The sequence below is a fragment of the Ambystoma mexicanum genome, chromosome 10 (genome assembly GCF_040938575.1).
Source record: "Ambystoma mexicanum isolate Mex_15411 chromosome 10, UKY_AmexF1_1, whole genome shotgun sequence".
NCBI lineage: Eukaryota > Metazoa > Chordata > Amphibia > Caudata > Ambystomatidae > Ambystoma > Ambystoma mexicanum.
The window spans coordinates 1,412,317,030-1,412,343,298 of record NC_090932.1 but is presented as its reverse complement, the minus strand read 5'-3'; the positions used below and the strand labels follow the sequence as shown (position 1 = coordinate 1,412,343,298).

The window sequence follows — 26,269 nt, the reverse complement described above, 5'->3', positions numbered from 1 at the left end:
GTCTCCCCAGTGGAAAAAACCCTTGTGAAGGGGTTGCGTTTCTAACTGTCTGCGCCAAGGTCCCTGCATTGGCATATCTAGATCTCGCAAAGACCTTGCACTTGGCTGCAGAATCTTATGTCTCAGGAATATCTTTGGAACCTGTGTCCATACGGGTATGGCCCCAATGAGCTCTATGCCTACTGGGCAATGCAAATGAGTCTCTGGTGACTCAAGGGGCCAAGGGGCATCCTCCTTCGGTTAAGTTCCAAGTTGGCCGCTAAACAAATGGGCCCTTCCATCCACTATTTGGAGGTCCCTTCCTGAAAGAGATAGACATGTTTGTTGGGGGCATTTAAGACTATTAAAGAGGTCCAAAGAGAAATGAAAAAACATTTTTTTTCAGGAATAAACTTTAGGCAGGGGTGGGAACTGCAAACCGCACTTTACGGACCATGCCCAGTTCAGGACGAGTAACGCACATCAGGTCTGCTTTCAGGAATGTCCGTCCTTTATCCCCAAACATGGATGGTGCAACTCTGCACCCACCCAGAAGCACCCCCGCCCCCATGAAAAATACTTGTTCAGGTGTGTGCTAGGCTGCTGTTCTTTCAGTAGGCCTGGGTCAAGATCACTGAGTACTAGCTGCCATTTGCATCGATAAGATCTAGTTTTGTGATCAGCCCATCCAACAAACCCTCCCTTGTCTTGTTTCTGGGTCAGAGGCAGGCATTGGGTCACCAGCATTCTCTCCAGGGTCACAATTGCAGAGGTCGTCAGCCTCCCACCTTCTTCAGATCCCTATTCTTGGTGGAGACCCTCATCCTTTTCAAGGCCTTCCATGCATGAGTAGAGTACCACCACTTCAAATTTAAGGAGCTCCCCTTCCTGAAGGATTCCCTGTGTCCAGGGTACTGGATAACATGCCTGGATTGAAAGGATGCGCATCTCATTGTCCTGATGGTGTGCCATCACCAAGACGTTCTCAGGTTCCACTGGATAAGCAGACCTGGCATTTCACCACCTGTTACTTGGTAATTCACCATGTTAATGGTTACAGGAGTCACACAATTGCCTCCTAAATCCATTAACAAGGTGTGCAATGGATTATGTACCTTGACAACCTCTACTCCTAACTCAGCACAAAAACATTGTGTCGCAACACTAACATGGCTGTAACTAACATGGAAGACGCGAGCAGCGCAGGTTACATCGCTGGTTGCGAACTTCACTAACAAGCAAGGAGGTTTCACGTTATGGGGCACTCGCCAACTCTATGTGCAGGTTTTTACACCCATGGTGACCTACGGACTAGAGGCCCTGTTCGACCTAGATCTTAGCTGGCTACAAGTAATAGAAGGGAAATTCTGGCGGCGGGTCTTGGGGCTCGCCCCAGGAATTCCAATGGCCATTTTACGCCTAGAGCTGGGAATACCGTCATTGAAAGCTATAGTGATGAAAAAGAGACTAGGGTTTTTTTATTAAAATGCGTAGTGGTACAACAAATCCAGTATCGATTGCTGTGGATAAGGAAATATGTAAAAAACAAAATTCCCTCTCACCCGCTGCTATAATGTTAAGATATCTCGCTGATATAGGATGGACGTATCGCGAAGGGGACTACACCAGGCAAGTTCAGAGAGCCCTTGATAAGCGAATAGATATGTGGGACTGGTTGGAAAATTTTGCCCACCTCAGTGCATTGAAAAGTTATGAATTTGTGAAATTCAGGTTGTACACATATATGAGACCGCAAGATTACCTTAACTTATGCCCTTGCAAAAGACTGCGACGCTTTGTACTCCTATTAAGACTGGACCAACTCCCGACCCTATGGGTCACAGGCCGGAGAGATCAATTGCTGTCGACACTTAGGATTTGCAGATTGTGTAAAATCAATAAAGTTCTTGAGACAGCAAGACATGTCCTGACTCAATGTAGTAGTATGACAAGCATAATACATCATCATATGGGAAAGTATACGCATGACTCTGCAGCAACCTCTAAGGCATTATTTTGGCATCACTGCCTAAATTCCGAAAATATCCATATTCTAACTGCTTTATACAATATCTGGTTGGTCATAGAGGGAAAATTGGGCATTAGGATCTGAATAGGTGGCATTATCTACACTCAGGAGTAGTGATGGGATACACCTTTACTAGAACCCTTTTTTGGGCTATGCGTTACTCTGTAATCGTGAATCCTGTAATTGTGAATTCTAACTCCTAATTGTTTCTTCCAAATATTGTCAGTATTTCGTATCCTGGTGAGTTCTGATGTGATATCCACAGGGCTTGATTTAGGATGATTTAGGTTGTTTTTTAGGTCTTAGAATGTATGATTGTGTCTAGGCTAGATTTATTTATTTATTGTTATTAGCATTGCCATTTTATTTAATTGTGTAATTTTAATCTCATTATTGTATTTCATTTGCCATATATGTGTAAAGTTTATTAATTAAACTGTAACACATTAAATAAATAAATTTTAAAAAAAGTAACCTTCTCCAATCTGTGATTTTATGATCAGCTTGGGGAGGTCCCCCTGAAGCCCTCCCAATTCAGAGTAGACTTGAGATTTCTAATAGATATCCTCTGCCGGACCTTGGAACGGTTGGGCGACAAGGTGGGATGCATGCAAAAGCAGCTATGGCTGTGTTTATCCTGCCCTTTGGTTACACTCGGTCAGCTGTCTTGCAGGATCTCTTGCCTTATATAACCCAGAAATTCACAACTGGGAAACCCAATCCCTTAAAGGATTATTCATGAAATGCAGCTTCCTGTACTGGCAAGAGATCCCGATATGTATCCACAAATCATAAGCACCAGTGGATTTGACGCATGGAGCAACGGAATGGCTCCACCATTTTCAAGTTCCCCCCCCCCCCCCTGGACATTGCACTGAAGACAGATACCAGCAGTTCGTCCTGTGGAGCACATTGTAGCCCAGCATGTAGAGGGAATCTGGCACACGTTGGACCTGGAATACAACGTAAATGTCTTGGAGCTTCTATCCTCCTTTTTGGCCTGAGGAGCCTTCTGCAGGATACTAGTCATGCACAGACTATGTATTATGTGAGCCACATGGGAGTAGCTGACCTGGCCTACTGCATGTGGCGCTATTCGCTTGAGGATTCGCCATTATCCCTCCATCTCTAACTTCTTCTGGACCCTTCCAAGTCTAGCTATTGCCTCTGCTTGCATTGTCCCCTGCCTCTAATTGCTTAGATGATTTACAAGAATTCTGATCGATGGCAGGTCTTTCTACCCCAAACTCAAGATCTCATCAGTCCCTCCTTGGCAAAAGGAACAGTCAATAACTAGTATGCCCCTTGATATACTTTATACAGCTAGTGTCAAATAAGTCACCAGCACAGCAATTCATTACCACCCAGCTGGACTACAAATGGGCCAGGCCCCGATGGCGGGTATACTTGTGAAAAGCCATTATATCTCATGGCACATCAGCCTTATGTAGCTGTGGCAGTCCTGGGGCATCATCCCTTTTGATTTGTTTTATTTAGATTGGTCGTAAGATTGTGCTGGGCATTAAAGAAGAAATGTATGACCCTACTCTGTTTTCTTAATAAAAAATAAATTATTTCTACCCCTAAGGGGAGAATCTATATTATTTAGGACGTCAAAGATAGCACAATTAAAGAAAAGTACAAGTTATTATAACAACTAGTGAAAGGACAAATCCACATCGTCGGGCACACGCTTGATGCGATTATCTGCTCCGGTAGCCTCATAATGCCACCTCCCATGCCCTTGCCATGGGGAGAAGACCTCACCATTCTTTACTTGATCAGTGCCACACCTTCAGACACTGCACGCATGTAAAGCATCGTTGACCCTCATTTTGGATTGGGATCCAGCACAGATCTAGCAGGGAGAATTGCTAGACCACTCAAAGAGTGGCTGCTGCAAGACCAACATCCGGTCCCCATCAGATATTTTAGAGCTGCTTGAGGAAAAACCTCCTGGCCAAGCGATTCAACCCCTTCCCCCACCCACTTTCCAAATTAAAGGGCAACTGTGCAAGAAAACAACCAATAAGACACACTAGCCTCACAAAAACGGCCAATCATGCAACAGCCAAGAAGAACCCAGCTTCACAACCCCTAAAAGACTTTCTACACAATCACTCAGCACATCAGCCACGCGAGGCACTACTCTGATGCATTTCATAACCCTACAGCAACACCATCACTTCTTTGCAAGCAATTTGACGATATGGGAAACACTTCAGACAAGAACAGCAAGATTCACAAACATTAGCTGTAAACGAACTAAAACAGTAATAAGCCTTTCTGCCTAAACGACTCGCCCACATTCAAATACCCATCAAACTAGTCTGAGTCACCTAGAAGTACGTACGCGGGTTAAAGAACTCCACAGTCCAAGTTTCATGCGAGTAGGTTTATTGTCCTTCCATACTTCAGAATACTCCAGCGATCACCAACAATCCATGCTGGCATCACAGACAGCACACAAAGCATTCCAATATAATGCAGGCAACGGCCCTAAGCCCGAGCTATGTCTCTCCCTCCGTCAACCAACACAACCACAATAAGATTTGGATCCTGTAAAACATTCAATGTTTCGGGCTTAGAGATAAACGACCAATGAACTCTGTCCCTAAGCGACCCCTAACCACCCTTTTATCCCCTTTTTTAAAATTTTTTTTAAGGAAATGCAGTCTACAAGTAAACCTAAAACCTAATTTCTCAAACTAATCGATGCATCCCTCAAACTCGGACTAGTGTCCTTAGAAAACAAGGCTGCACACAGCAAGCACCTACTAAATAAAACCATCCCTAAACCTGGAAGAATTTAAAATCTTCAACCAATGGGCAACGTGCACTTCCCTGAAAATCTCCTGGAATTAGTTGTATACACAGAACCTCATGAAAATCCACCCTTATTGACCCAGCATGAATAAGATTCCAGTCTCAGGAGCTCAAACTTCCATTTTTTGGATGGCCTTTCAAACACTGCCAGCAATAACAGCAAATGGGATCCTGACCTTCCTGGCACGACCAACCATCTTTAACGTGGTAGAACTCAAACCCAATGAACTGAATTACGGAGGCAGGCATCATTGCCACTACCTACAACAGACTAATTAGGTTTCGCTAAAAGAGACCACTTGGCACACATGTCTCCATATCGCCCTAGTATTCAATATCTACATGTCCAGACTCTTCAAATCGCTTTACTAATGCAGAATTATGTATTAGATTATTCAGATGAAACGGAAATAATATGATTTTACAACTCTCAGTACATCCACCACATGCCACCAACGACGCCTCCCGTTTGTTTACCGCTGGATGTCTAATAATGATACCCTGTAGATACCTGTTGTCCCACTGATCTTGGTCCATCATCAGTGGCACTAATCCGAGGAGCCCATGCGTCATTCTGGATGCAGATACGGCCTTTGAATCAACATTACTAAACTTCTGGCAGATTTTACCATAACTAGCATTCTTGAAAGTTACTTCCATTATCACCTTGATTTCCTCGCGGCTGGACTATGACAACAGACTTCACCTCTGGCTATCAACTTGCATCACAAAATGGCTGCAAAGAATAAACACGATTTAGCTGGCACTGCATACATTCCATGCGCTCGGTCGGCATGAACCGCAGGCTCGGTTAAAATTACCCTGCAACAAGCATTCCATGGCAATGGTCTAGAGTTCCACAAGCAAATCTCACCCACCACGGACCAATCCAACAGCTTGGATCAGCCACAGCAAATTTTGACTGTGCAGAACTTACTCTGCACCAGCAGAAGAGGTTTGGAAATCTGAAAACCTCCTGTCCATTGAACATTCAGAAGGGTTTTACAACCGCTCTCTTGCCAAAGGAAGGAGCTTAACCTAGGCCTCTCTGCAGGACTTCTGAACACTATTCCACCTGAAATCCATACATTTCTGATGAATTACAACTGAGGAAGATCTTAAACATGGCCCCTACCCAAGGGAACACACTTAACTTAGAGCAATCTCTGTCCAACGCCTTTGCTCTGTAATACTTGTCCACCTATTAAAATACAAATAATGACCTCCTGCCAACCCAGTATCATGTAGGCCTGGCCTATAACCTGCATCAAAAGCACACTAGTCACCCCACACATCTTTCCCTCACCTTTGCTCACCCATATGCTGCATCCTCCCCTCTCCAACTACCCTCCCAGCTCGCACACGTAACCCAAACCCTCACTTCACCCATCTAACCTCCCGCCCTTCTCTTGCTACCAGGTCACCTTCATCCTGCCCCATCAACATCCCCTATGCATCTTCTGTTACCAGCCAAAAATAAATGCATCTCAAACTCACCCGTTTGAGCCCCCTTACTCTACTCAAATGCAAGTTTCAGCTACTCTGGCATTTTATATTTTCACCTACCCGCTGTACCCACACCTGCCCACTCTACACATCAATCCTACCCATATTAACTCACATACAACTGTGTACTCTACAAGTTACGCTACACACATCCATGAATCATCCGCCACATGTCACCTTAAACAGCCATGCACTAGCCCCTACAGTCAGATCACCCTCTGCTGCTACAAAATCACACTTCAAAATGTAATGCTACTGAGCAAATATCTCCCCCACTGTTTTTTTTTATTTTTTATTGCCCATTAGACTGCTTTCTGACCCACTATATAAACCTGCCAGCCTTCACCCTCTTCAACCACCCTCTGGGTGACAACACTCCGATTCATCCTGGTAGAACTACTCACTGGGGTATATTGTACTCCTGCATTTGACATAGCAGTCCCGGTTGACCCTCACTATGCCCTTGGACACACTTCCTCTCTTACTCAGAGCCACAGCTCTACACTGCACATGGGGGATAACAGCATGACTTAACCTCAAAACTTCTCTCTCCCATTGATGCTCCTCTTGCATCCCCTTACTATGCACAATCAATGATCTGCTCCCAGGCCATTTGGCATTAGCGAAACTAATCTGCACTCAGCTTTCTGGAACCCTTCCTTCTGCGCCATCCCCCACCCATCTCACTCTTGGGCTCTGGAATGCCTAATCTTTATGCAATACTACTTCTTTCTTCACTGCCAGTTCTGAGTCGCATAACCTCCAAACCCCGGTCTTGGCTACCACCAAGATGTGGATAAGCCCTCATGATTCTGCCAATCATAAACATGCTGCTATATTCTTCCTTCACTCAGGCCCAAGAGTCATGGTGGAGGGGTTGGGCTCATAAAGCCAACCACCCTGCCCATTTCCTATGCCCAAATTGTACCCTCTCTCCCACACTGCTTCTCAACACCTTGCTCCCTCACCATCCCCCTTATCTATAGGCACCTCACCTCATCCAACTCTGATCCTTGATCTGGCCCGCTTCTCAATCAGTTTACCACTGAGACTAGTTTTGCCCTCGTCCGAGACTACAACCATCCTAAAATCTTCACTGACTGCCAACATGATCTTGAATTCTTACCATTGGACTACAACTTGAAGACTCTCCATGACCAACTAACCCACGTCCACCATTACTCCAAGGACCTCATTTTACCATCATTTTCCCTAACCCGTTACATCCAGACTATTTGTACAGCTCCACCTGACAACTCACAATGCTGAGCTCCCCCTCCACAACCCTCTCCCCAAAATACACTCCACCTCGATCTAAACAGAAGTTGAAACCCAATGCCCTGGCTCTCTATACAGCCGAGGTGTTTCTACCCCTCTCTCCCCCTCCTCTCTTCTCCTCCCGTCCTCTTCCCCCCCCCCCCCCCCCCTCCCGACCAGCCCTCTTCGGTCCAGCACACCTTCCCCGACTTCAACTCAGCTTTCCCTTTGAGCATGAGTAACTCGCAACCCACCCCTCGCAGCCTTCACCCCCAGTCAATCTGCCTGTCAATCTCTCAGGACCAACATGTGACCCCATCTAATACATTTGCCCAAAGAGTGTCCCCTTTCACTGCTGACCCATTACAAGGTTGCCTTCTCTGCTCACTCTACTCATATTTACAGGTAGGTTCACCTACCTCATCAATCCCATCTCCTCTCCAATCCCACTGCTTCAGGTGGCTTAATGCTGCTGTCTTTGCTCCATTCCTCCGGTCATCAAATATATCAAAGATCCAAGAAAAGCTAGCCAACCTCCATCTCCTACCTCTGAACACCTACTCTGCTCCACTCCTCAGCTCTACTCTCTCAATTCTTAACTCCCAACTCCCTACCTCATCTGACTAACTAGAGCTCATTCTCAATGAAAGAACAACCCATCCTGGGCCCACATGGACTCTCTTACTCCTCAAAGAATCAAAACCCTGGTACACCTTAACTGCTCCTTGGCTAACTCAGTGACTGGCAACTCTAAATCTATTACCTTTTTCACAAAGCACCCTATTCAATCTGTCTGAACCCATAACCACCTGCCTCTGGGCTGCCTCTCCCTTCATCTCCTTGCACCTCTACAATGGCACTGTCACCCCCTGATAAGATTACACCTGTCCATGCTTTCATATCTGCTCTTCGACTTATTCTCCTGGAGACCCTGTTGTAAACCAACACATCAAAGCATCCTGATCATCTCCTCTACACTATAGCACATACTGTCCTACTCTTGATACAACTATCAAACTGTACGTTATCTGCTTTTCTATATAGATTACACATAACGTGTTATCCGTATGGGTTCTAAGTGATCCGGCCGCGGCCGATTTTGCCATGGCCGGAAAGTTCGCATGAGAAAGGTGCGAACTACCAGAAAGTTTGCACCTTTCTCAAGCGAACACACTTACATACTACGGGGGCTGCAGGGGTTTCCCCCGCAACCCCTGTTTATTTTTTTTAATTTTATTTTTTTTAAAATTCGCCGGTGTTCCCCACTATCCGCTCACTATACCATACAGTCTAGTGAGCGGGGGACACTCCCACAGCCCCCGCTTTTTTTTTTTTAAACTAACCTGCAATGCTACCACCAAAGGTTCGAACTTTTGTTGTTCAAACCTTTGGTGGTAGCATTTTTCGGTCGTTTTCTACGGTCTGACCTTTTTTTTCGGTCCAATTGTACAAAACCATCCCTATGCGCTGTCCCCAATCCATGTGCTGCCTAGACTCTTCCCCCTAGATCACACCTGCTCAGTTATCACTTTCACCATGTGTAAAGCTCCTTCCTTAAGGTTGCACCACTCGGTTTTCGTTCTCTTGCACACCGATGCCGATCAAAGTGCTCACCTTTTTGTTCAATAACCACAAAAAATAAACTGCATCAACTACCAAAGCAAATAGTCACCATATTTATTGGATATTTTTAAAGGCACCTATACAACAAATTGTTTTCAAGGTGTCAAAGACAAAATGGGGGTGTGAGGGGCAAGGGAGAAAGATAATAACGGTCCTACTAGGCCTTGTGACATTTCGATTGTGCTAGTGCAGTAAAGAAATGCAAGGGAGAAGGGGGGGCAAGGAGGTGCCCATCTGCACGAAATGTGAAGTGCTAGGGTGGAAAGGGGACGTGCAGGGTAAAGAGGAGAGAGTGCAAGCGAAATGAGGGGAGCAGGAGGGGGGCCAAGAGGAAGGCAGATGCCACGGATTGCAAGGGTACAGGGGGTGCAGCCCACAAGCTAAGTGCAGGGAGGGGGGGTTGGACTGGCGGTGGGGGGAGTTGGTGGCCTGTAGAACTCAGAGGGAACCAGGCAGCCAGTTTCTGTGGCAGACGGGGTTGTTAGCAGGGGAGAGAGAAGGGAGAAGAGAAAATGTGGGTTGCAAGGAGCTTCCGGAACCTGAGATCCAGTTCAAGCCTGAGAGGGGCAGGGAGACCCTTTCCAGAGAGAGAGATCTACCCGCACTCTCTACTTCGAGAATTATCTGATCTGTAGAGGGTTGGAGCTATAAGAATAAAGGGCTCTAGCAGGGACGTATTTAGGGAGAGAGAGTTGGATGTAGCGCGGTTCCAGGCCCCAGAAAGCCCTGTGGATGATGCAGGGTCTTGAACTTGATCCTAGCAGCAACTGGGAGCCAGTGGAGAGATGCGGTCCCTGGGCTTGAAGTCAAGGAAAAGTCTTGCAGTCCTGTTCTGGATTAGTTGAAGGGGTCAAAGGGAGGATAAAGGAAGATTGAGGAAGAGGCTGTTGCAGTAGTCTAGCCTACAGAGGACCAGACCTCTGGATACATTGAGTTTTTGGGGGGAAGCGAAGGAATGGAGAATGCCTCTGAGAAGTGTAGCCGATAGTTGGCCTGCTTGGCAAGGTCCGCGATGTGAGGAGAGAAGAAGAGAGAGGAGTCAAAGATGACACCAAGGTTTTTTGCCTCACAAGAGGGTGAGGGGAGGGGAGACCCAAAGAGTGCAGCCAGAGGGAGGGAAGGAGGGAGCTGGGATCACTATGACAAGGATCTCAGTCTTACTGGCATTAAGGCAGAGATCATTGGTAGCACATCATGCCTGAATAGCAGTTAGACAGTCAAAGATGTGCGAGGAGCAGGCAGTGGAACACGAAGTGAGGAGAGCAGGAGAGGATCAGGTGGGCCAGAGGGGCATGGTAGATGTTGAAGAGCCACGGTGAGAGGATAGAGACTTGAGGAACGCTGCAGTTGGAGAGTGTGATGGGGAAAGAAAGGGCCCATTTCAACCTGGGAGCGTCGGTCGGAAAGGAATGAGGTGTACCAGTCAAGTGCCAGGCGGGTGATGCCAAGGGTGTCACAGGGTGGCAAATTGACCATGTTAAAAGGCAGAGGAAAGATCCAGAAGGATAAGAATGGATGGAGAGTTGTAATCGAGATTTGAGAGCAAGTCTTCACAGGTGTTCAGTAGAGCAGCTTCTGTGCCTCTGGCTGCTCTGAAGCCAGAATTGTGGTTGTGGAGACAGCCAACAGATTCAGTGTGTTGTATCAGTTGGGAGATGACCAGCTTCTCCAGGTTTTTGCCATGAAGGGGTAATAGGGTGGTAGTTTGTGAGGCAGGACTGGTCGGCAGAGGGCTTTTTGAGGAGAGGATGAACAAGTGGGTGCTTTAGGGGAATCGGGAAGGAGCCAGAGGCAAAGGAGCGATTACAGAAATCGGCCAAAGCTGGCGCACGGGAGGCAATGTTGTCCTTGATAGTTCTGGAGAACAGGGAAGCGCCAGTTTCCAGGAGACCTTCATAGAGATGACTGGTCTAGAGACCTCATCCAGTGCTATGGGCGAGAAAGATGAGAGCAGGAGGGGAGAGGAGGGCCAAGGGAGGCCAGAGAGCTGGGGAGGACAGAGGGAGGTATGTAGAAGAGAGTGAGGACAGGATGGCCTGAGTTTTGGTTAAGAAGTGGGAGGCCAGTGAAGTACAGAAAGTCTGGGATGGCAAGGTTGAAATGGAGACTTTAAACAGTGGGCCTGTGTGGTTAGTCGCCCCTGAGGTATGGAACCTCTTCTTCGAGCGGATACATACACACGACACATGCTCAGTCACACATCACATTTCAATACAAAGTAACATCACCCGCTACAATCAGACATCACATCACATTACCTTGCCCATTCACCCACAACTCATTCCATTGACAAACATCAACAGACACAACAAACATGCACACGCGCACACACACACACACACACACACACACACACACTTACAGTATCATCGTTCTCTACAACCCCACATTGCATCATGATTCATGAGCAACACTTCCCAACACTCCTGCAGCCACACCACACCAGCACATGACAGGAAAGCTGCAACTGATTTTAATCACACCACTCCCATCTCCATCTACATCATCTACAACATCATACACCTCCAGAGATACACCATCCCCACGGTGTAGATGATGCACCTAAACAATATGTTGCACAACTCACCCTGGATTAGCCTAGCTCAGCATGTCCACACAATATTGTCTCACTGCAAAATCCAGAACCAACTATTTTTGCACTGACCAAACTAACCATTCCACAGAGCAAAAAATCCACACATACCTAGCATCATGCGCACACACGAGATGCCACGTCTTCCTGCACTGACTTCCACCCTCTATGTAAATAGAAAGCACTACTGCATACATTGGACGATTGTTAAACTCCTTTTCACCCAACGATACTGCCCAAGAAGGATTGTCTTCTTTTCACTGGAAACCAAAAGCCTGTCTCATATTCTCTTTAAAGGATGTGCAATTTGTTTACAGGACCACCAACCTAACCATGACATTCCTTCTGGTAAGGAATGATGCAGGCCTACAGGTATCCAACCCAATTATTTCACTGCTCACTTCTACAATCACACACCATGACAAACCTAAAGGAGGGCAAGGTGGCGCTATTGGTATCCAAACACTGTTTGACACAACAACAAAAAAATAATATTAATCACACGGGCGGATCATTCGTTACCTAAAACAACCAGGATTTTCTTAGGGAGAGAAGTTTGGAGAGAGCCTATTATTGGTAACCAACCAAAATGCCTGAGAACTCCCAACTAGAATCATACAGATGCCTTCACATTAAACACATACAGGTAGGGGAAGGCCTATGTGGGTACGCAACCCCTCTGGCCAGGATCTTCTGCTTCAAAAACACAGAACTCCACCATGACAGCCCTACCAAAGCCCAGCACATTGCCATTATCTGAGACCTTCCTGAAGTCATGTAAATAGTAAACACATCGCTACATGAATTCCATGTAACATAACAAGAATCACAAGTAATAGGAAATCTTATGTGATGTTAAATTTTGCTTAAAATCAAATAGCCGAAACCCTGGGTGCATTGGGGACAATCCTGGGTGCATTGATAACAGATTGTGCCAGGGGATTCGATAGCGTGAAATGAGAGACATCTAATAAACTAAACAGACTTCTGCATTCGCTAGTTCGTTCGCACATAGATGGAAATAGTCAGTGAGTCAAGGACTTGAAAGCAAAGCGGATCATAGTTCCTACCTTGTGCAAAGGGAGCACCAGGAATGCTCCTCCACCACTGGCTTCAATGATGATCGCAACAAATTTGGGATTGACCGCACAGAACGAACTGTCCCATGTGACCCGGGAGACGCGGATATCATCGTAACACTGGTCATTTTTCACTGCTTGCCCAAACACGTGCCGAAATTTGCTTTGTCGTACAACTCGCCTCATTGTGTCTGAAGAAAAGAAGAAAAGAAAAAATCAAATGCATGACGATTTATAGTCCAAAAGCTTTCCTTAGACACTGGTTTTACTGTGTGCACACGTGCGGACACGGAAACTGGCCTCCTTAAAGGGCATCTACACACTATTGTGACCACATCCAAGTAAGGGGGAGTATGCTACAACTTAAGCCTACACATTTATTAAAATAAAAGTATCAAAGACAAATTCAAACACGCAGATTCTCCGTTTCTCATTGTGCTCATCAACAGAAAAACATGGCGGGTGAAAACAGACCCTGATGAGGCCAGCTACCCCTAATCTTTCTGAATACAAGTAAGTATACCACAACCTGCATAAGGGAAACACGCAGATTTTATGCCATCAGGAACCCAACTCCTAATTCCATCCTGACAGATTGACATTTAGAGAAAATGCAAAAGCTGGCCCAATCCAGGTAACACCACCAAAAAGACGGGAAGTGGGTCTACCCATAGGGAGGTGCTTGGGCTCGGTTTTTTCCCAGAAGTGTATGTCACATCTGAAACCAATAGCCACAAAGAGAGCAGGTTTTTAATATCATGCTAAGACCCCCAATTGATGCAAGTGATGCAACGTCTGATGTCCCCTTAAAAGCAATTCCAAATCAGTTGTTCTTCTAGACTGATGTGCACAAAACACAGAGACTCAAGGGCTCTACAAGCTAACTTTAGAGTTAGGACCCAACCGCATGCCCTTTAAGCACGGACTGGCAACTTTACTCTTCCCATTAACCTTTAACTCGAGGTTAGGTCGCTCTCCATCTTCACTGGCCAGTTTCCACCTCACTCCCTTGCACGATTTATATTAGTTTTAAGGTTTGTACACGGACATGAGGCCTGTCTCCTTAAATGGCATAAACACACTCTCGTGACCTCATCCAAGCTAAGGGGGAGCTATGCTACAATTTAGGCCTGCACATTCATTACAACACATAGTAGCAAAAATAAATTCCAACATGCTGGTTCTCTACACTCTCCTACACCATCCTTTCCCCTGACCATGTGGTCGCTGCCGTTTGTGCATTATTCCGATTCCGTCAAAAAAATGCACATTGTGCATCATGTCCATGACCATACAGAATCTCCTCGTGATATTACTTGGTCGTGCCATTGCATGGTTTTTACCGTTGGCATGGCCTCCTAGTACTTTAGTTCATGAAAGTAGATTTATGGGGGTTTAGTGACTGCAGAGGTTACAACTAGGTCACAGGGGTGGCTCATCCACAATGGGCGAGGCAATGGTGACCCAGCAGAAACCTTGCCCATTATGGAGGAGCCAAGCCAGCCCAGGACGCTCCTGGGCTGGCTTGAACTGTCAAAGGGAAACACAGTTTTATACTGGCATAGATTGTGGGCGAAAGGCATCATGAAAATGCTTTGGGAAATGCTCCAGTTCACTGTTGGTGACGTGCAGCGATTGTATTTTTGGATTGGAGTTCACCTACAAAATCAATTGCAAACTGTTGCTTTTTGCCCAGTTCTCGACAGAAAATGTGCTGTTTAACCCAAAATCAAAGCATAATTTACTGGGGGAAAACCCACTTGGTTGGTTTGTGCTCCCCTGTTAAACACAGTCACCGTGGCATATTTGTGGAGAATATTCACACCCCTCCAATTAAACAAATTCACCAGCTGCCACTGGCAGATTATCTGTGCAAGGTGTGTGAATGTGATGCTTTCAACGTTTGCTGGTTGTTGGTGTTCAGCAAGCCAGACCAGGTTGTCTGCACAAACGTTAGTCTATGACAGTGGTCTCCAACCAGTAGATGTGAGCTACTGATAACTCGCTGAGGCTTCCCAGTAGCTCTTTGATCAGACCCCAAAATTAGCATTGCACGTTTCTTTTGATGTCTGAAGTCCCTGGGACCTTTCCCCTGCCCACTCCCACTTCTCTTCCTGTAAGCAGTCAAACGCTGTATGCACAGTGAGAGGAGGGGGCTGCATCTGGGCTTGAAGGGCTCGGACAGCGTCCCAACATGAGGGTAACTATCAATAACAAAAGTAAATGGGAAATGTGTGTTGTGGCCATTTTCACCAAGAGGTGCAAATGATGGCGGATTGGAAAGCGCCTGGGTGCATAAATCCGCATGCTGTGTAAACCAAAGCTGCGGTTGTGATTGTTTCAGTCTCATTGTGTTGCTTTAGATTTATTTCAGCTAGCATTACTTCGCACGATGGTAATTGTAGGCTTTCAATCAGAATGGAGGAAATAAAGATACAGCTGTAATCATTTCCTCAGCATGTGTGTGTGTGTGTGTGTGTGCACAGAAAAATAACAATCCGTGTGCGAGTACCAGCTTGCAACAAAGGGTACATCTCGCTTTGCGTGTTTATGGTAAAACTGAATTATTTTTCATATTTTCAGCTATTGAGTTCCGGTTTTAAAGTTCTAGTACCCAAACTGTATTAAAGCTTAAGATGGAAAATGGGGTGGTATGGAGGAGCCCACCTCTATGGATGTCCCAAAAAAAAGGAACTCAGCGTTAACTGCAATTTTACATTTAAGTAAACATGGAAAACTATTAACTGCACTGCATTCTGGTGCTTGTACATTTACATTTATGAAACTAAACAGGAATGTAAAGTGACATGTCTATCAATACCAGGACTTAAAAAAAACTATGTGAGATGTTTTACGAAGCGATAGTTGGAATTAAGTGGGAAATGTGAGCAGTGGTTTGTGTATATATTTTGATATGCAAAGGCTTATTATAGCTTAACCCTAGTTGCTAAGTAACAGAGCACTGTACAGAATAGGGTGGTGAATACAGGGAAAGAACAGAGGAAAGATATGGAAAGGGAGAACAATTAACAGGGTTGATCCCCTTTGGCTATGTGCACAAATCGGGAGATCTATGGGGAACCTGTACACATGTTGAAATTCTGGCAAGGGATTTCCAGCCTTTCAAAACTGGGCTGAAATCGTGCAATTTAAGAGCACTGTTTTTTCAGAAAATTCAGCAAAACTTAATTTACAATAATTGTCTAATACATGAACCCTTCCAGTATGTCGCAGAGTTGCACGTGCAAGCCAAGCATGGCCCATTGGTCATGCACCAGAATAACACTATTCCTGCAGGGAGAGGCAGTGATCCTGTGATCTGTTCACTTTGATACTGCCTCCTCCATAAAAGGGAGCAGGGTGGCATGTTGCCATCCATTCTGAATCAGTTGCCCCTTGTTACAACCATACTCTTTGCTCAAAATGTTTAGACTCATATGTTGTGTCATGTGTGCACGCTACAAGTCATCACTATAAACCTGAATGTTATTTTAGCCCTACCATTTACACTACTTTTTGCATAGGACCAGATCACATGGTTTCCCAAATGTTCATTTTTTTCAATCTTGCCAATTATTGACATAACTTTTAAGGGTAATCAACAAAGTAAGCTTTGGCTTACTTTTTTTTTTTTGGCCGACTTCTGTGACCTAGTGAGCAATGTTTATGAATTGGGAATATGCTAAACTGGCAGTGGATTATATTTTTTGACAAAGCAGAATGTGGCATATGCTGGATTTTGTTTTAAAGCCATATCTCACATTTATTGAAAAACTAGTCACATTGCAGATTCACCATCCAACAAAAGGCAAAAGATGTACCATTTCCATCCAGAGTGGGAAACCATTTTTTTTGTCCCAGTGTACAAAGAAACACCTTTAATCTACGGTGCCAAAGTTAAAGTGGGAATAAAATAGTAACATTGATAGGAATTTTTCAGTAATACACAAATTCTGAAAATAATTTTCCAAAAGGAATTTGTTTGCGATTCTAAAGTGTAGGTAAAGTAAATGCTGTTTCAGAGCCATCCTTAAAAAAGGTGCTAATTATTTGATGAAAAAGAAATGCACTTTTTACAGATGGTGCAGTTGTGAAGGGCACAGTAACTCATGGCCGAGTCTGTTGTAAGCAAGTTTCAAAACTGCCCTGAATGTATGTCTGCCATGTAAGGTGTGCAGTCACTATGGCTAAAAAGGTATCTGCGCTATCAGCCAATGTGATTGCCGGTCTCTGTGAATCTGCCTTTTTCAGACTAACTTCCTGAAATCAAAACCTTGATCCCATCTGACAGCATCGGAGTGCTGTTGCTCTGTCAAGATTTACATCAGATTACTGAACACCAGTGGATAGCATGCAGGTTAAGCCTTTACATTGAATGTCCCAATTAGTTTCATACTTCTGATATGCTTAACAATGTTTAGGAAACAGCATCTAATAAATAATAAAATAAACATGTGTTTGAAGTTATTGATATATTAATATCACAATAAATACATACAGTATACCTTTTTTATATGAAGAGCAAATAAACTGCTGAAAAACATCTTGGTCAAAATTATCAAACTCCTGGATATCACTACCCTACTAGCTCACGCCTATTTAACATTAACTACAAGTAGCTGTTGCCAAAGAAAAGGTTGGAGACCCCTGGTCTAGAATCTTGTAAGTGATTTCAATCCGGCACTTCACCTAAGTCAATGTCTAGCGTGGGATGCACAACTGAAACCCTTAATTATTTATTTGTGTCTATAAATTCTTTTATTCTGAATGATGTACCACTTATATCACGCCCCTCTCTTTGAATCCCCCCACCCCGGTCACACTGAACCAGGAAGCAGGCTGGTTTGCAAAGTTAAATATTTATTTATGGATTGTACAATATATATCACACTATTTTAATGGGTATACAATAATCACCAATGGGGTGATGTCACACTAAATAATCTCTTTAATCATAAGGAGCAATGATGGGAAAAATAAGGCAGCACAGAAATAATCCTTTTGTGTGTGTTCAATCAAATGGCAATGTGGTTAATATTTCCCCCTGCACACTCTTCAATCCCCCCCAATATGCAATATGAAGAAATGGAGAGAAGAGGTTTCAGGAATGCAGAATTCAAGCAAATATATCAATCCCAATTTCCCCCCCAGCAAACATCAGAGAAAAACAGAATTGATTGGCAAACGTGTCAAAAATGGTTTTAAAGTTGGCTTTGAATGGAATGAGTAAAACACTGAAAATGTTTAAATCACAGAAATTGTTGAAATTCTAATGGGAGCCGCTTTGTATGGTTTCAGACACACACTCGCAATGATTTGAGAGTAATAAGCAAGTTGAAACTTAATTTTGAGGTCGGGTGCAATGAAAAGCTATTTTACACGTGATGGATTTTAGCCAAACGAAGAATTTGCTGCAAACTTTTCCACACGCGGTCGCGGGAAAACTATAAAAGGAGTTGAGATGCGGTGTTGGGTTCGTTAGAAAGCTTAGGATGTTAGCTTCAAGTAGACACTTTCGTTTCTGGCATAAAATATGAAAAAGGTATGGAGGTTTTCGTGGAGGTCATTTTTTTCAGATAGAGGCAAATTTGTAAAACAAGATGCGCTTTTAAAATACAAACAAGGTTTCTTTACATTAGGGATGGACTATGAAGAAACAAACTACACGTCAGCACAGCCACCATACCAGGACGTCTCTGGATGGTTTTTGCCCACCGAGACGCTTGCCTTCTCCAGAAAATATATCAGCGCAAAGATGATTTTAACAATATTATTATTGAAGGACTATAGGATAAGAGACAGAGTTCAGGCAAGACAAAAATAATTTCTAACAATACAGTCCTGGATATAAGATGGATTTGATTCGGATAGGGATGACTATGGACAGTACATAGGCTAATGACAATCCTATACTATGGATACTCACTACCAATGTTTCGAATGGAACCGTCTGGGATTCTGGTTCTGGTCAAGGATAGTTCTGGACAGTCTGCTGGGCACACTGGACTGGTCGGGTTCAGCGTTCAGCAAGGCGCTCTGGACACCGCACGGCAGGACTGGACAGCAAGGCGCTCTGGTCTACACTGCACAGCACCACTGGACTGAATCTGCAATGGCTCTCTGATCTGCACAGCACGGCACAAGATTTGGATTTAATCTGCCCTTCTGGTTATGAAGATCATTCTTTGGCAGGCAAGAAGTTACAGCACAGCCTGGCTGCTTCTTTGGTTTCCCCTTTAAGTTGAGGGATGGGTTCTGGCAGTTAGGCCCAGCTGAAAGTGGTTCAGCTATGCTCTGAGCCTTTCTGCTTGCAAAGTTTCAGGAGTCTGGAACAAGGAGTATGAATGGATCTCCTTCAAAGTGCTTTGCCAAATTCGGGATGATGGGTGGATCAGTCTGTCCTGAGTCCTAAACTGTCTCTATTTATGTGTTTGATAAAGGGATGGGTATGTTGAATTATCCTAGGCGCACCCCCTAGGTAGTCTATTGGCTAAAGTCTGCTCTCTCCCATGATTGGAGGAGAAAACAGAGTGTCATCATGATGATGTGGTTTATGAGGCAAACATCTTCCCCTTTGCCTTTTGAACATAAAATCTATTTTTGATATAATACATCTTTACATGTGTACAATCTTTATACCAATAACATACATCACATATTTTGTGGAGCACATCCTCTTCCAATCCTCTTTGTTGTGAGATCTTGGCTCTGGATTTGGCAAAATGTCACACTTTTTGTCTGGGACACAATATCTGATTTGTCCACAATTTTGTACATATGTGCGCATGATATCTGGACATAATCGTATGAAGTTTCATGCTTCTGACATAAATACAATTGCTACAAAACCAGAATTTTCACTGCACCTTCTCAGAACATCGCACAGATTTCTGGCACCTCTCAAAATGTGCACAAAAAAATCAAATAAAAAATAAATAAAAAAAATATCACATTAACACTGCTACTAATTCTACCATTTTTACAAATTTGCACAGTCCTTTATCAGTCTTTTTAGAAATATGCTCTGTGCATTGAGAATCAACAAAAATGTCCGTCTCCATCTTGTAGCTCAAGAGCAATACCCGCCTTCTTCCTCTGACACTTTACAATCTGCATATCCTTTCAGCCAAGGAAGGTTCATTGTCTCTCCCAGGAGCAGCCCCAGTGCCCCACCCCTCTTAATCAACACCTAAATGTGAGTTTCTGGTCCAAAGAGCAGAAGGGAGGTGCCTTGCCCAGTGGTGGGGGTGGGGGTGTTGCTTTGTAGTTTTGGCTTGCATCAGGCTTACTTTAAAAGTCACTTTGTTAAATTTGTCTTTGTTGAAAACAAAAACTTGCAATTTTAAAACAGGCAACTAGAACTCTAATTCCAGTCTCTAAACCATGGAGATTAAATAGTTGCAAACTATATTACTTTTGATAACAGGTCACTTAATTTATAGACATTTGATTTCAATTGCACAAGTTTAACCTTCTGATGCAACTAATGACAGCTGTCATACAGGCGGCCGCTGGTACTGCGCCCATATTTTGACAGATTTCACAGGCAAGCACACGTTTTACTGTGGATATTTTGATGATAAATTCTGCTTCTCCTGACATTGTGCGTTCATATTGATTCCTTAAATGAAGTGGCGGGTACACCCAGCAAACATATTGGATGTTTTGTGGTGTTTTGGACCAGCATTTTGTATTTTCAGCAACCCAGAAAAGGGGATTTAAGAGCAATTTCCAGGTTTCTTTCAATAAAGCACTGCCTTTCATGCAGTTTCCATTTTTCTTTGGTAGGCAGCCCAGTGACCTATTTCAGCAGTGTGGTCTCCGTCCCACCACTGACAACAGGCAAAGTAGATCTGGCAGCCATCTTTCCATGTTTCAAAGCGCAATTTCCCTGGGTTTTGGCACGCATGGCGTTTTCGCTGCCATTTTGATGATTCCTGCACCACTAGCACACAGCGATTCCGCAGGGCAGAAGAGAGTGGGTTAAAACATCCCACAGTATGGTGAGGTTGCTAGGGTGGGTGGTAGCAGTGGAGAGTTTAGAGTGTTCGATTATGCGTGATGCTTGTTGTCTGTAGACAGGTGGGGGGGTAATTTAGAGTTGAGTGGGAGTTAGCGTTAGGAACAGAAAAGAGTAGCAAATATTTTATAATACAGCAAACGTCATAAATATCATGTCTATCACTGTCCTTGGTTCAGTTCATTGGAGGATATCATGACATGGCTTATTGTGCAGCATGAAGCAGCCCTTTTATGGGTTTGTGACATGAATTGGCATATGGGATAGTTAGCATTATCAGGTATATTGTGATGAGATGGGTCACAGGAATCCTTGCAGATGTTGACACCCAACACGAGAGGAACAGTATAGAATAGCAGACCTGCACAAACACATCTTAAATCCGATTATATTTTGTTGTAGAGTTCAAAGTTTTCCTATAATAGAGAGCATTGTGGGAGCAGGCAGGCTGTGTGGCAGTTAATGAGAGTGGATGAGTGGCATTGGTGGGCAAGTGCTTGGGTACTGCAATGCCTTTATTGATTAAGTAAGGGTATTTGTTTTGGGTGGTGCGTTCACCAATGTAACCATCTGACCACAAAGATTAATCTTTTCCAATTCTGCTGTTCATCTAGTACATTTCCCCAGGGGACAGATTATCTAAAATTGCACTTGTGCAAAAAATGAAGCACCAATTTTGCTTCTTGTATAACAGAACGAAGCAAACTGGTTTTGCACCAATACGTATTGTGTATGTTGTCACTATGGCAAAAATAAAGCAGACTGTTTTTTCACTAGGTTTGCCACGTACCATAAAACGGAACGTAGCAAATACCTTTCTTTATGTTACAAAGCATATACAGTTCAGAAAAACAGTCCGATAAATGTTTGACCTATGCGAGAAACCGGAGGGTGGTTTCACATATAGTCCCCGGGGATTCTTTGTTCAGGTGGCCAGGGCACGGCCATCGCCTTTGGAACCAGACCTTGGGAGTGGACCAGTGCGGGAGGATAAGACGGGTTCCTTGGGGACTGTTGGAGGAAAGCCCTCGGGTGAGATGCAGCATTCCCCCTTTTGTCGGACACGCTCCTACCCGCTATCCCCTCTGTCATTGGAGGCTATTGTCAGGAGAATCCTGTCGCACCCCAACTTAGAAAAGGGAAAGAGAACCCCATGGGACATCAAACCATCTTTTGACCCTTGAAGGTAACCTAGTCCCCCCCCCTCTTCTAAACCCAGAGGACATTTAATACATCCCTCCTTTTCTGACGTGTCTGTACACAAGCTATCTACCATCACGACAGGAATCTACAACTCTGATAATTGCCTTACCCCACTGAGTTATCCATGTACAACAACTAGAAAGAATAACTATTAATATACAGTGGCCCAGCCCCACTGAGACCAATTCAAGTGCTCAATCGTTCAATCGCAATCACACCCATTCTGCCTTTAAAAGGACAATTTTTCCATCCCAACTCCCGCGCCCCAATTTCGAAAGAAGAATAAAGATTACTCAAAACCTCACTGAGTGACAGAAGACGGACTGCCACATGCCAATACTGGACTGTCCCAGTCAGGCACTTTACTTTAAGGGCATACATCCGATACCAATCAGCTCTCCTCACACGGATAAAAGGCGGAATATAGAGACACACTATGAACAAGGTGGAACACAAGTAAGAGCAGAACTTCCAGGGCGAAGGCAAACCTACTGTAGCAGAGCGACGGATCGATGGATGACAGCAACCGGTTGAGGACCTCCAGGAGTTCCCTGCAAGAGGTTGTTGCCTTCAAAAGGCAACGAAAGACACGTGGAGAAGGCCAAATCCCAAACAAGAACGCTGCATTTTGTTTCAAGGACGCCAGCGTGCCTCCCGGGTGATCGGCAGAGTTGGGGAGTGGAGGCGAAGCCAAGCCTGTGGTACTAATCTTGACTCATGAATTGTAAAACTGTAAAGACAAGAAAGAAATGCACAAAGCCGGTGAGTTGGCAAGCAACATGAAAGACCAGTGTGTGTTAAGGAAAGATTGAAGTTGCAACATTATGTCACAAAAGTGAAGGCTGCACGCGTGTGGATGAGACGCGAAGAAAGTCAGACGTGTGAATGAACTTTGAAGTAAGTATAGTTGTGGAACCAGCGATACTGAGTAACGGAGTGGTCCAGCGAAGGGAAGTGCCTACTCGGAGGTCTCTGTGAAAGGTTTGTAGCGATAAAGTGAATGAACTGTAAAAGCAAAGTGATCATGCGAGGTCTGTAGAAAAAGCCACGCACATTTGAAAGTCTTTGACATCAGGAAATGGTCCGAGCCCGACTGAAAGTGTAAAAAGTTATGGGCTAAAAGGATGTGAAGATTGGGGCAGGGATCCCCTGCAAGTGTTGTTGAACTTTTGTTTTGAAAGGTCTGAGCCCGACTGAGGGAGACCGGCATGAACTTTTTGTTGAACTGTGTTTTGAAAGCTGGAGAGAGAGAGAGCCAAAAGAAGGGGAGCTGCTCGCAGCAGGCCAGAGACAGGCCAGTGCTGCTTTCCCTGGGTGGATGTTGATCCACAGGGAGAAAGAGGGGCAGGTGGCAAGACCCTGACCTCAGACCTGAGACGGCAAGTCTTTTCCAGACAGCATTGTGTGGCCGGTGAGTTTGAGTGAGGGGAAACCCAGTACGTGTGTAAGGGTGAAGCAGGAACTTGTCAGAAATATATGAACTTTTCTTGTGAGCATGAAATCCACCATTTAACCATAAGAAAAGGTGCATTATGGGACATGTAGTGTAAATACGACGAAGAAATCTGCACTTTGCCTATAACTTGTCAACTGTGGACAGATCCTACAGAGTAACAGAATGGTCCGGCATAGTGAAAGTGCCCAATCGAAAGTCTCTGTTTAGATGAACGTTTAAGATTGCGAGAAACTGAATTGAAGGGATTGGAAGTTTAGGGGCAGGAAACCCCTACCAGTGTTGCGATTGAGACGTCAGAGTCCGGCTGAGTGAGACCTACGTGGAATAAAGTGCTTCTTGTTGAAAGAGGTCCGAGCCTGACTGAGGGAGACTTGTAAATGAAGATTGCGTTTAAAAAGGGTCAGAGCCCAACCGAGGGAGAGCCAGTATGAATTGTGAACCTGAGCCTTGAGAACTTTGAGATCCTAAAGTGAAGGAACTTTGCTTTGTGTGTGTCCAGGCATTCTGCGAATGAGACTGTTTTGGAAAGAGACTTTGTCGCGGAAGGCCCTGGCTTATGTCCCAAACTGAATCCTTTGAGCCGAAGAAGCCAGAGAGTGTTCCAAAGCCTGAATGTGCCACCTTGTCCCGTGGTGAAACGTGGAGAAGAGAACCCCACTGTTCAGTCATCCTGAGACACTTTCTTGAATACCGTTTTCTTTTGCATTTCCCCTGCACTCATTTGTTATAGCGCAAGGATTGGCAATATTTTTTTTAGTTTAGGCCATTTTGATTTGATAAGACACGAGGACTGTTATTTATTATTTGATGGTTGAGCTTGCTCCTATCCTTAGATATAGGGCTAGATAGGGGTTCAACCACCCCATATTTGCTAAATAAATGCCCTTGAACTGTGCATCATTAGTGTCTGTCTTCATTTATACCATGCCTTCCTTACACCTAGTGCAAATGTTCGAACTAGGACAAAACCAGTCTACTAAATTCCGTATTACTTAAGCAGCCAAACTGGCGCTAAATTAATTTGCTCATTTGTGAGCAGTGGTGCAGATGTTAGATGATCTGATGCCGGGTCAATTTTGTTGATTTGTCTTTGAATTACCTTTTCACAGCACTGGGCTGCAATTTCCTCTTTCAGCTGTGTAGGCTTCTAGCCTTTGGCGTTGCGTGCCAGATTTGCAGTCCTTTTTTGAAGGTGACAGTATTGCAGGGATCAGATTCTCATGTTCAGCGATTTCCACAGTAGTCGCCATAACGGCAAATGAGGATACCCCTGATGTTTCCTGTTGTATGGTGGTACCAATAGTAAGGCAGGCTTGGCAGACCAAAAGGTCTTCCTCAATTCGTAGCACTGGATTTTGTGGCTGAAATGTGGCCCTTTCCCTGGATGGAGTTCTGCGCTATACAAAGTGCCTTGAAAGGGATCTGTGACTGATTGGTGGCAAGGTAGTGTTTTAATAACCAATAGTGTTTTCCCTTGGTTTTGGTCTTCGCAGCAGTGCTTTGTACTATGAAGCACCTCGAGAGGCATTCTGGAAGCCTGGTCTGCTTAGTTTGGCCTTGAGAGGACCACAGAGAAGAGGGCCAGTGTCCTTTGTGGCGAGGTCAGGAAAGGCATGCACCTGACTAATGGAGATAAAAGCAGCACTGCGGCAGGCCTTTCAATTTTTGTTCCAGTGGGAGCTTTTTCACCATCAAGATTCCCGGGTTCTTCACTCTTTTTGATAGAGGAGGGGAAAGTACAGTCACAAAGCAAGGGCTACACACAAAAGAAAAGTTCAGGGTATTTACAGGGTTGGCTGAAATGAAAACTAAAAACCTCAAATTAGAAGGTCTCTCAATCCCCCCCCACCCCATGCATTTCCGGGCCTCATCCAGTCACTCTTATTCTCTGAGTGAAGTAATTCTCTTGCACTCCCTGCTCTCTTGGCTAGGTCTTTTGCAGTTTGGATACAGTTGGGAACCTTGTCCCTTGGCCCAAAGTCAGGACTTGTAGTCGCCACTGGAGATGGTGGAAGATGAACCTGACCCTGCCTTTCAAAAAGGCCCAGGTCTACAGGCAAACAACTCTATGGTTTCCCACAGGGCCTTTAGCCTCCGTCCTGTCTTGGTGCTAGCTTGCGCACCAGCCTCATCTCGCGTTCTCTGTTCACACCTATTCAATCTTCTCCCATCCTTTTCTTCTCCCATCCTTTTCTTCTCCCATCCTTTTCTTCTCCCATCCTTTTCTTCTCCCATCCTTTTCCTCTACTGCTCTTGGTCTTTGTGCTTTACCTGTATCTCCTTGTCGCTACGCCACATGCCCATTTCTCCACCCAACCCAGGCTCCCTCTTGTCAGACTAGCTTGCAATGTGGCCCGGGCCTATTTCAGACTCGGGCACCACCTTTCTTTTGGTTTCATTCATGATTCAGCCTCAGAGCGGCCAAACTCCACTCCTTCCACACAAGGCTGTCATCGGTGAGGAGAGGGATGATGTGCCCGCGCTCTGCATGTCCTGCTCCCAAATTTCCCAACCATTAGGAATTCCTTCTCTTTTACCTACCAAGTCTTGGGCACTTTTGTACTTTGAGGGTTCATGGTTGTTTAGGTGTATTGCAAGATCCCCAAGTCACTTAAAAGGGACCATGTAAGGGAACAGAGTGTTAAAGGGTTTGGTGCCATTTGAAGGGGTCAAGCAAGTGGCAACAGGTCTACAGTGA

At 44.7% G+C, this 26,269-nt stretch overlaps 1 protein-coding gene across 1 annotated transcript in view; it reads right to left on the bottom strand.

Annotated features, from left to right (window-relative positions):
• Positions 1-26,269, bottom strand: part of CORO1C (coronin 1C) — a 513,234-nt gene that overhangs the window by 371,367 nt on the left and 115,598 nt on the right. Inside the window, exon 2 of the mRNA XM_069619459.1 lies at positions 12,884-13,083. Within this exon, the coding sequence (XP_069475560.1) occupies positions 12,884-13,078 (195 nt within the window). The 5' untranslated portion in view covers positions 13,079-13,083. The remainder of the gene's footprint in view (positions 1-12,883; positions 13,084-26,269) is intronic.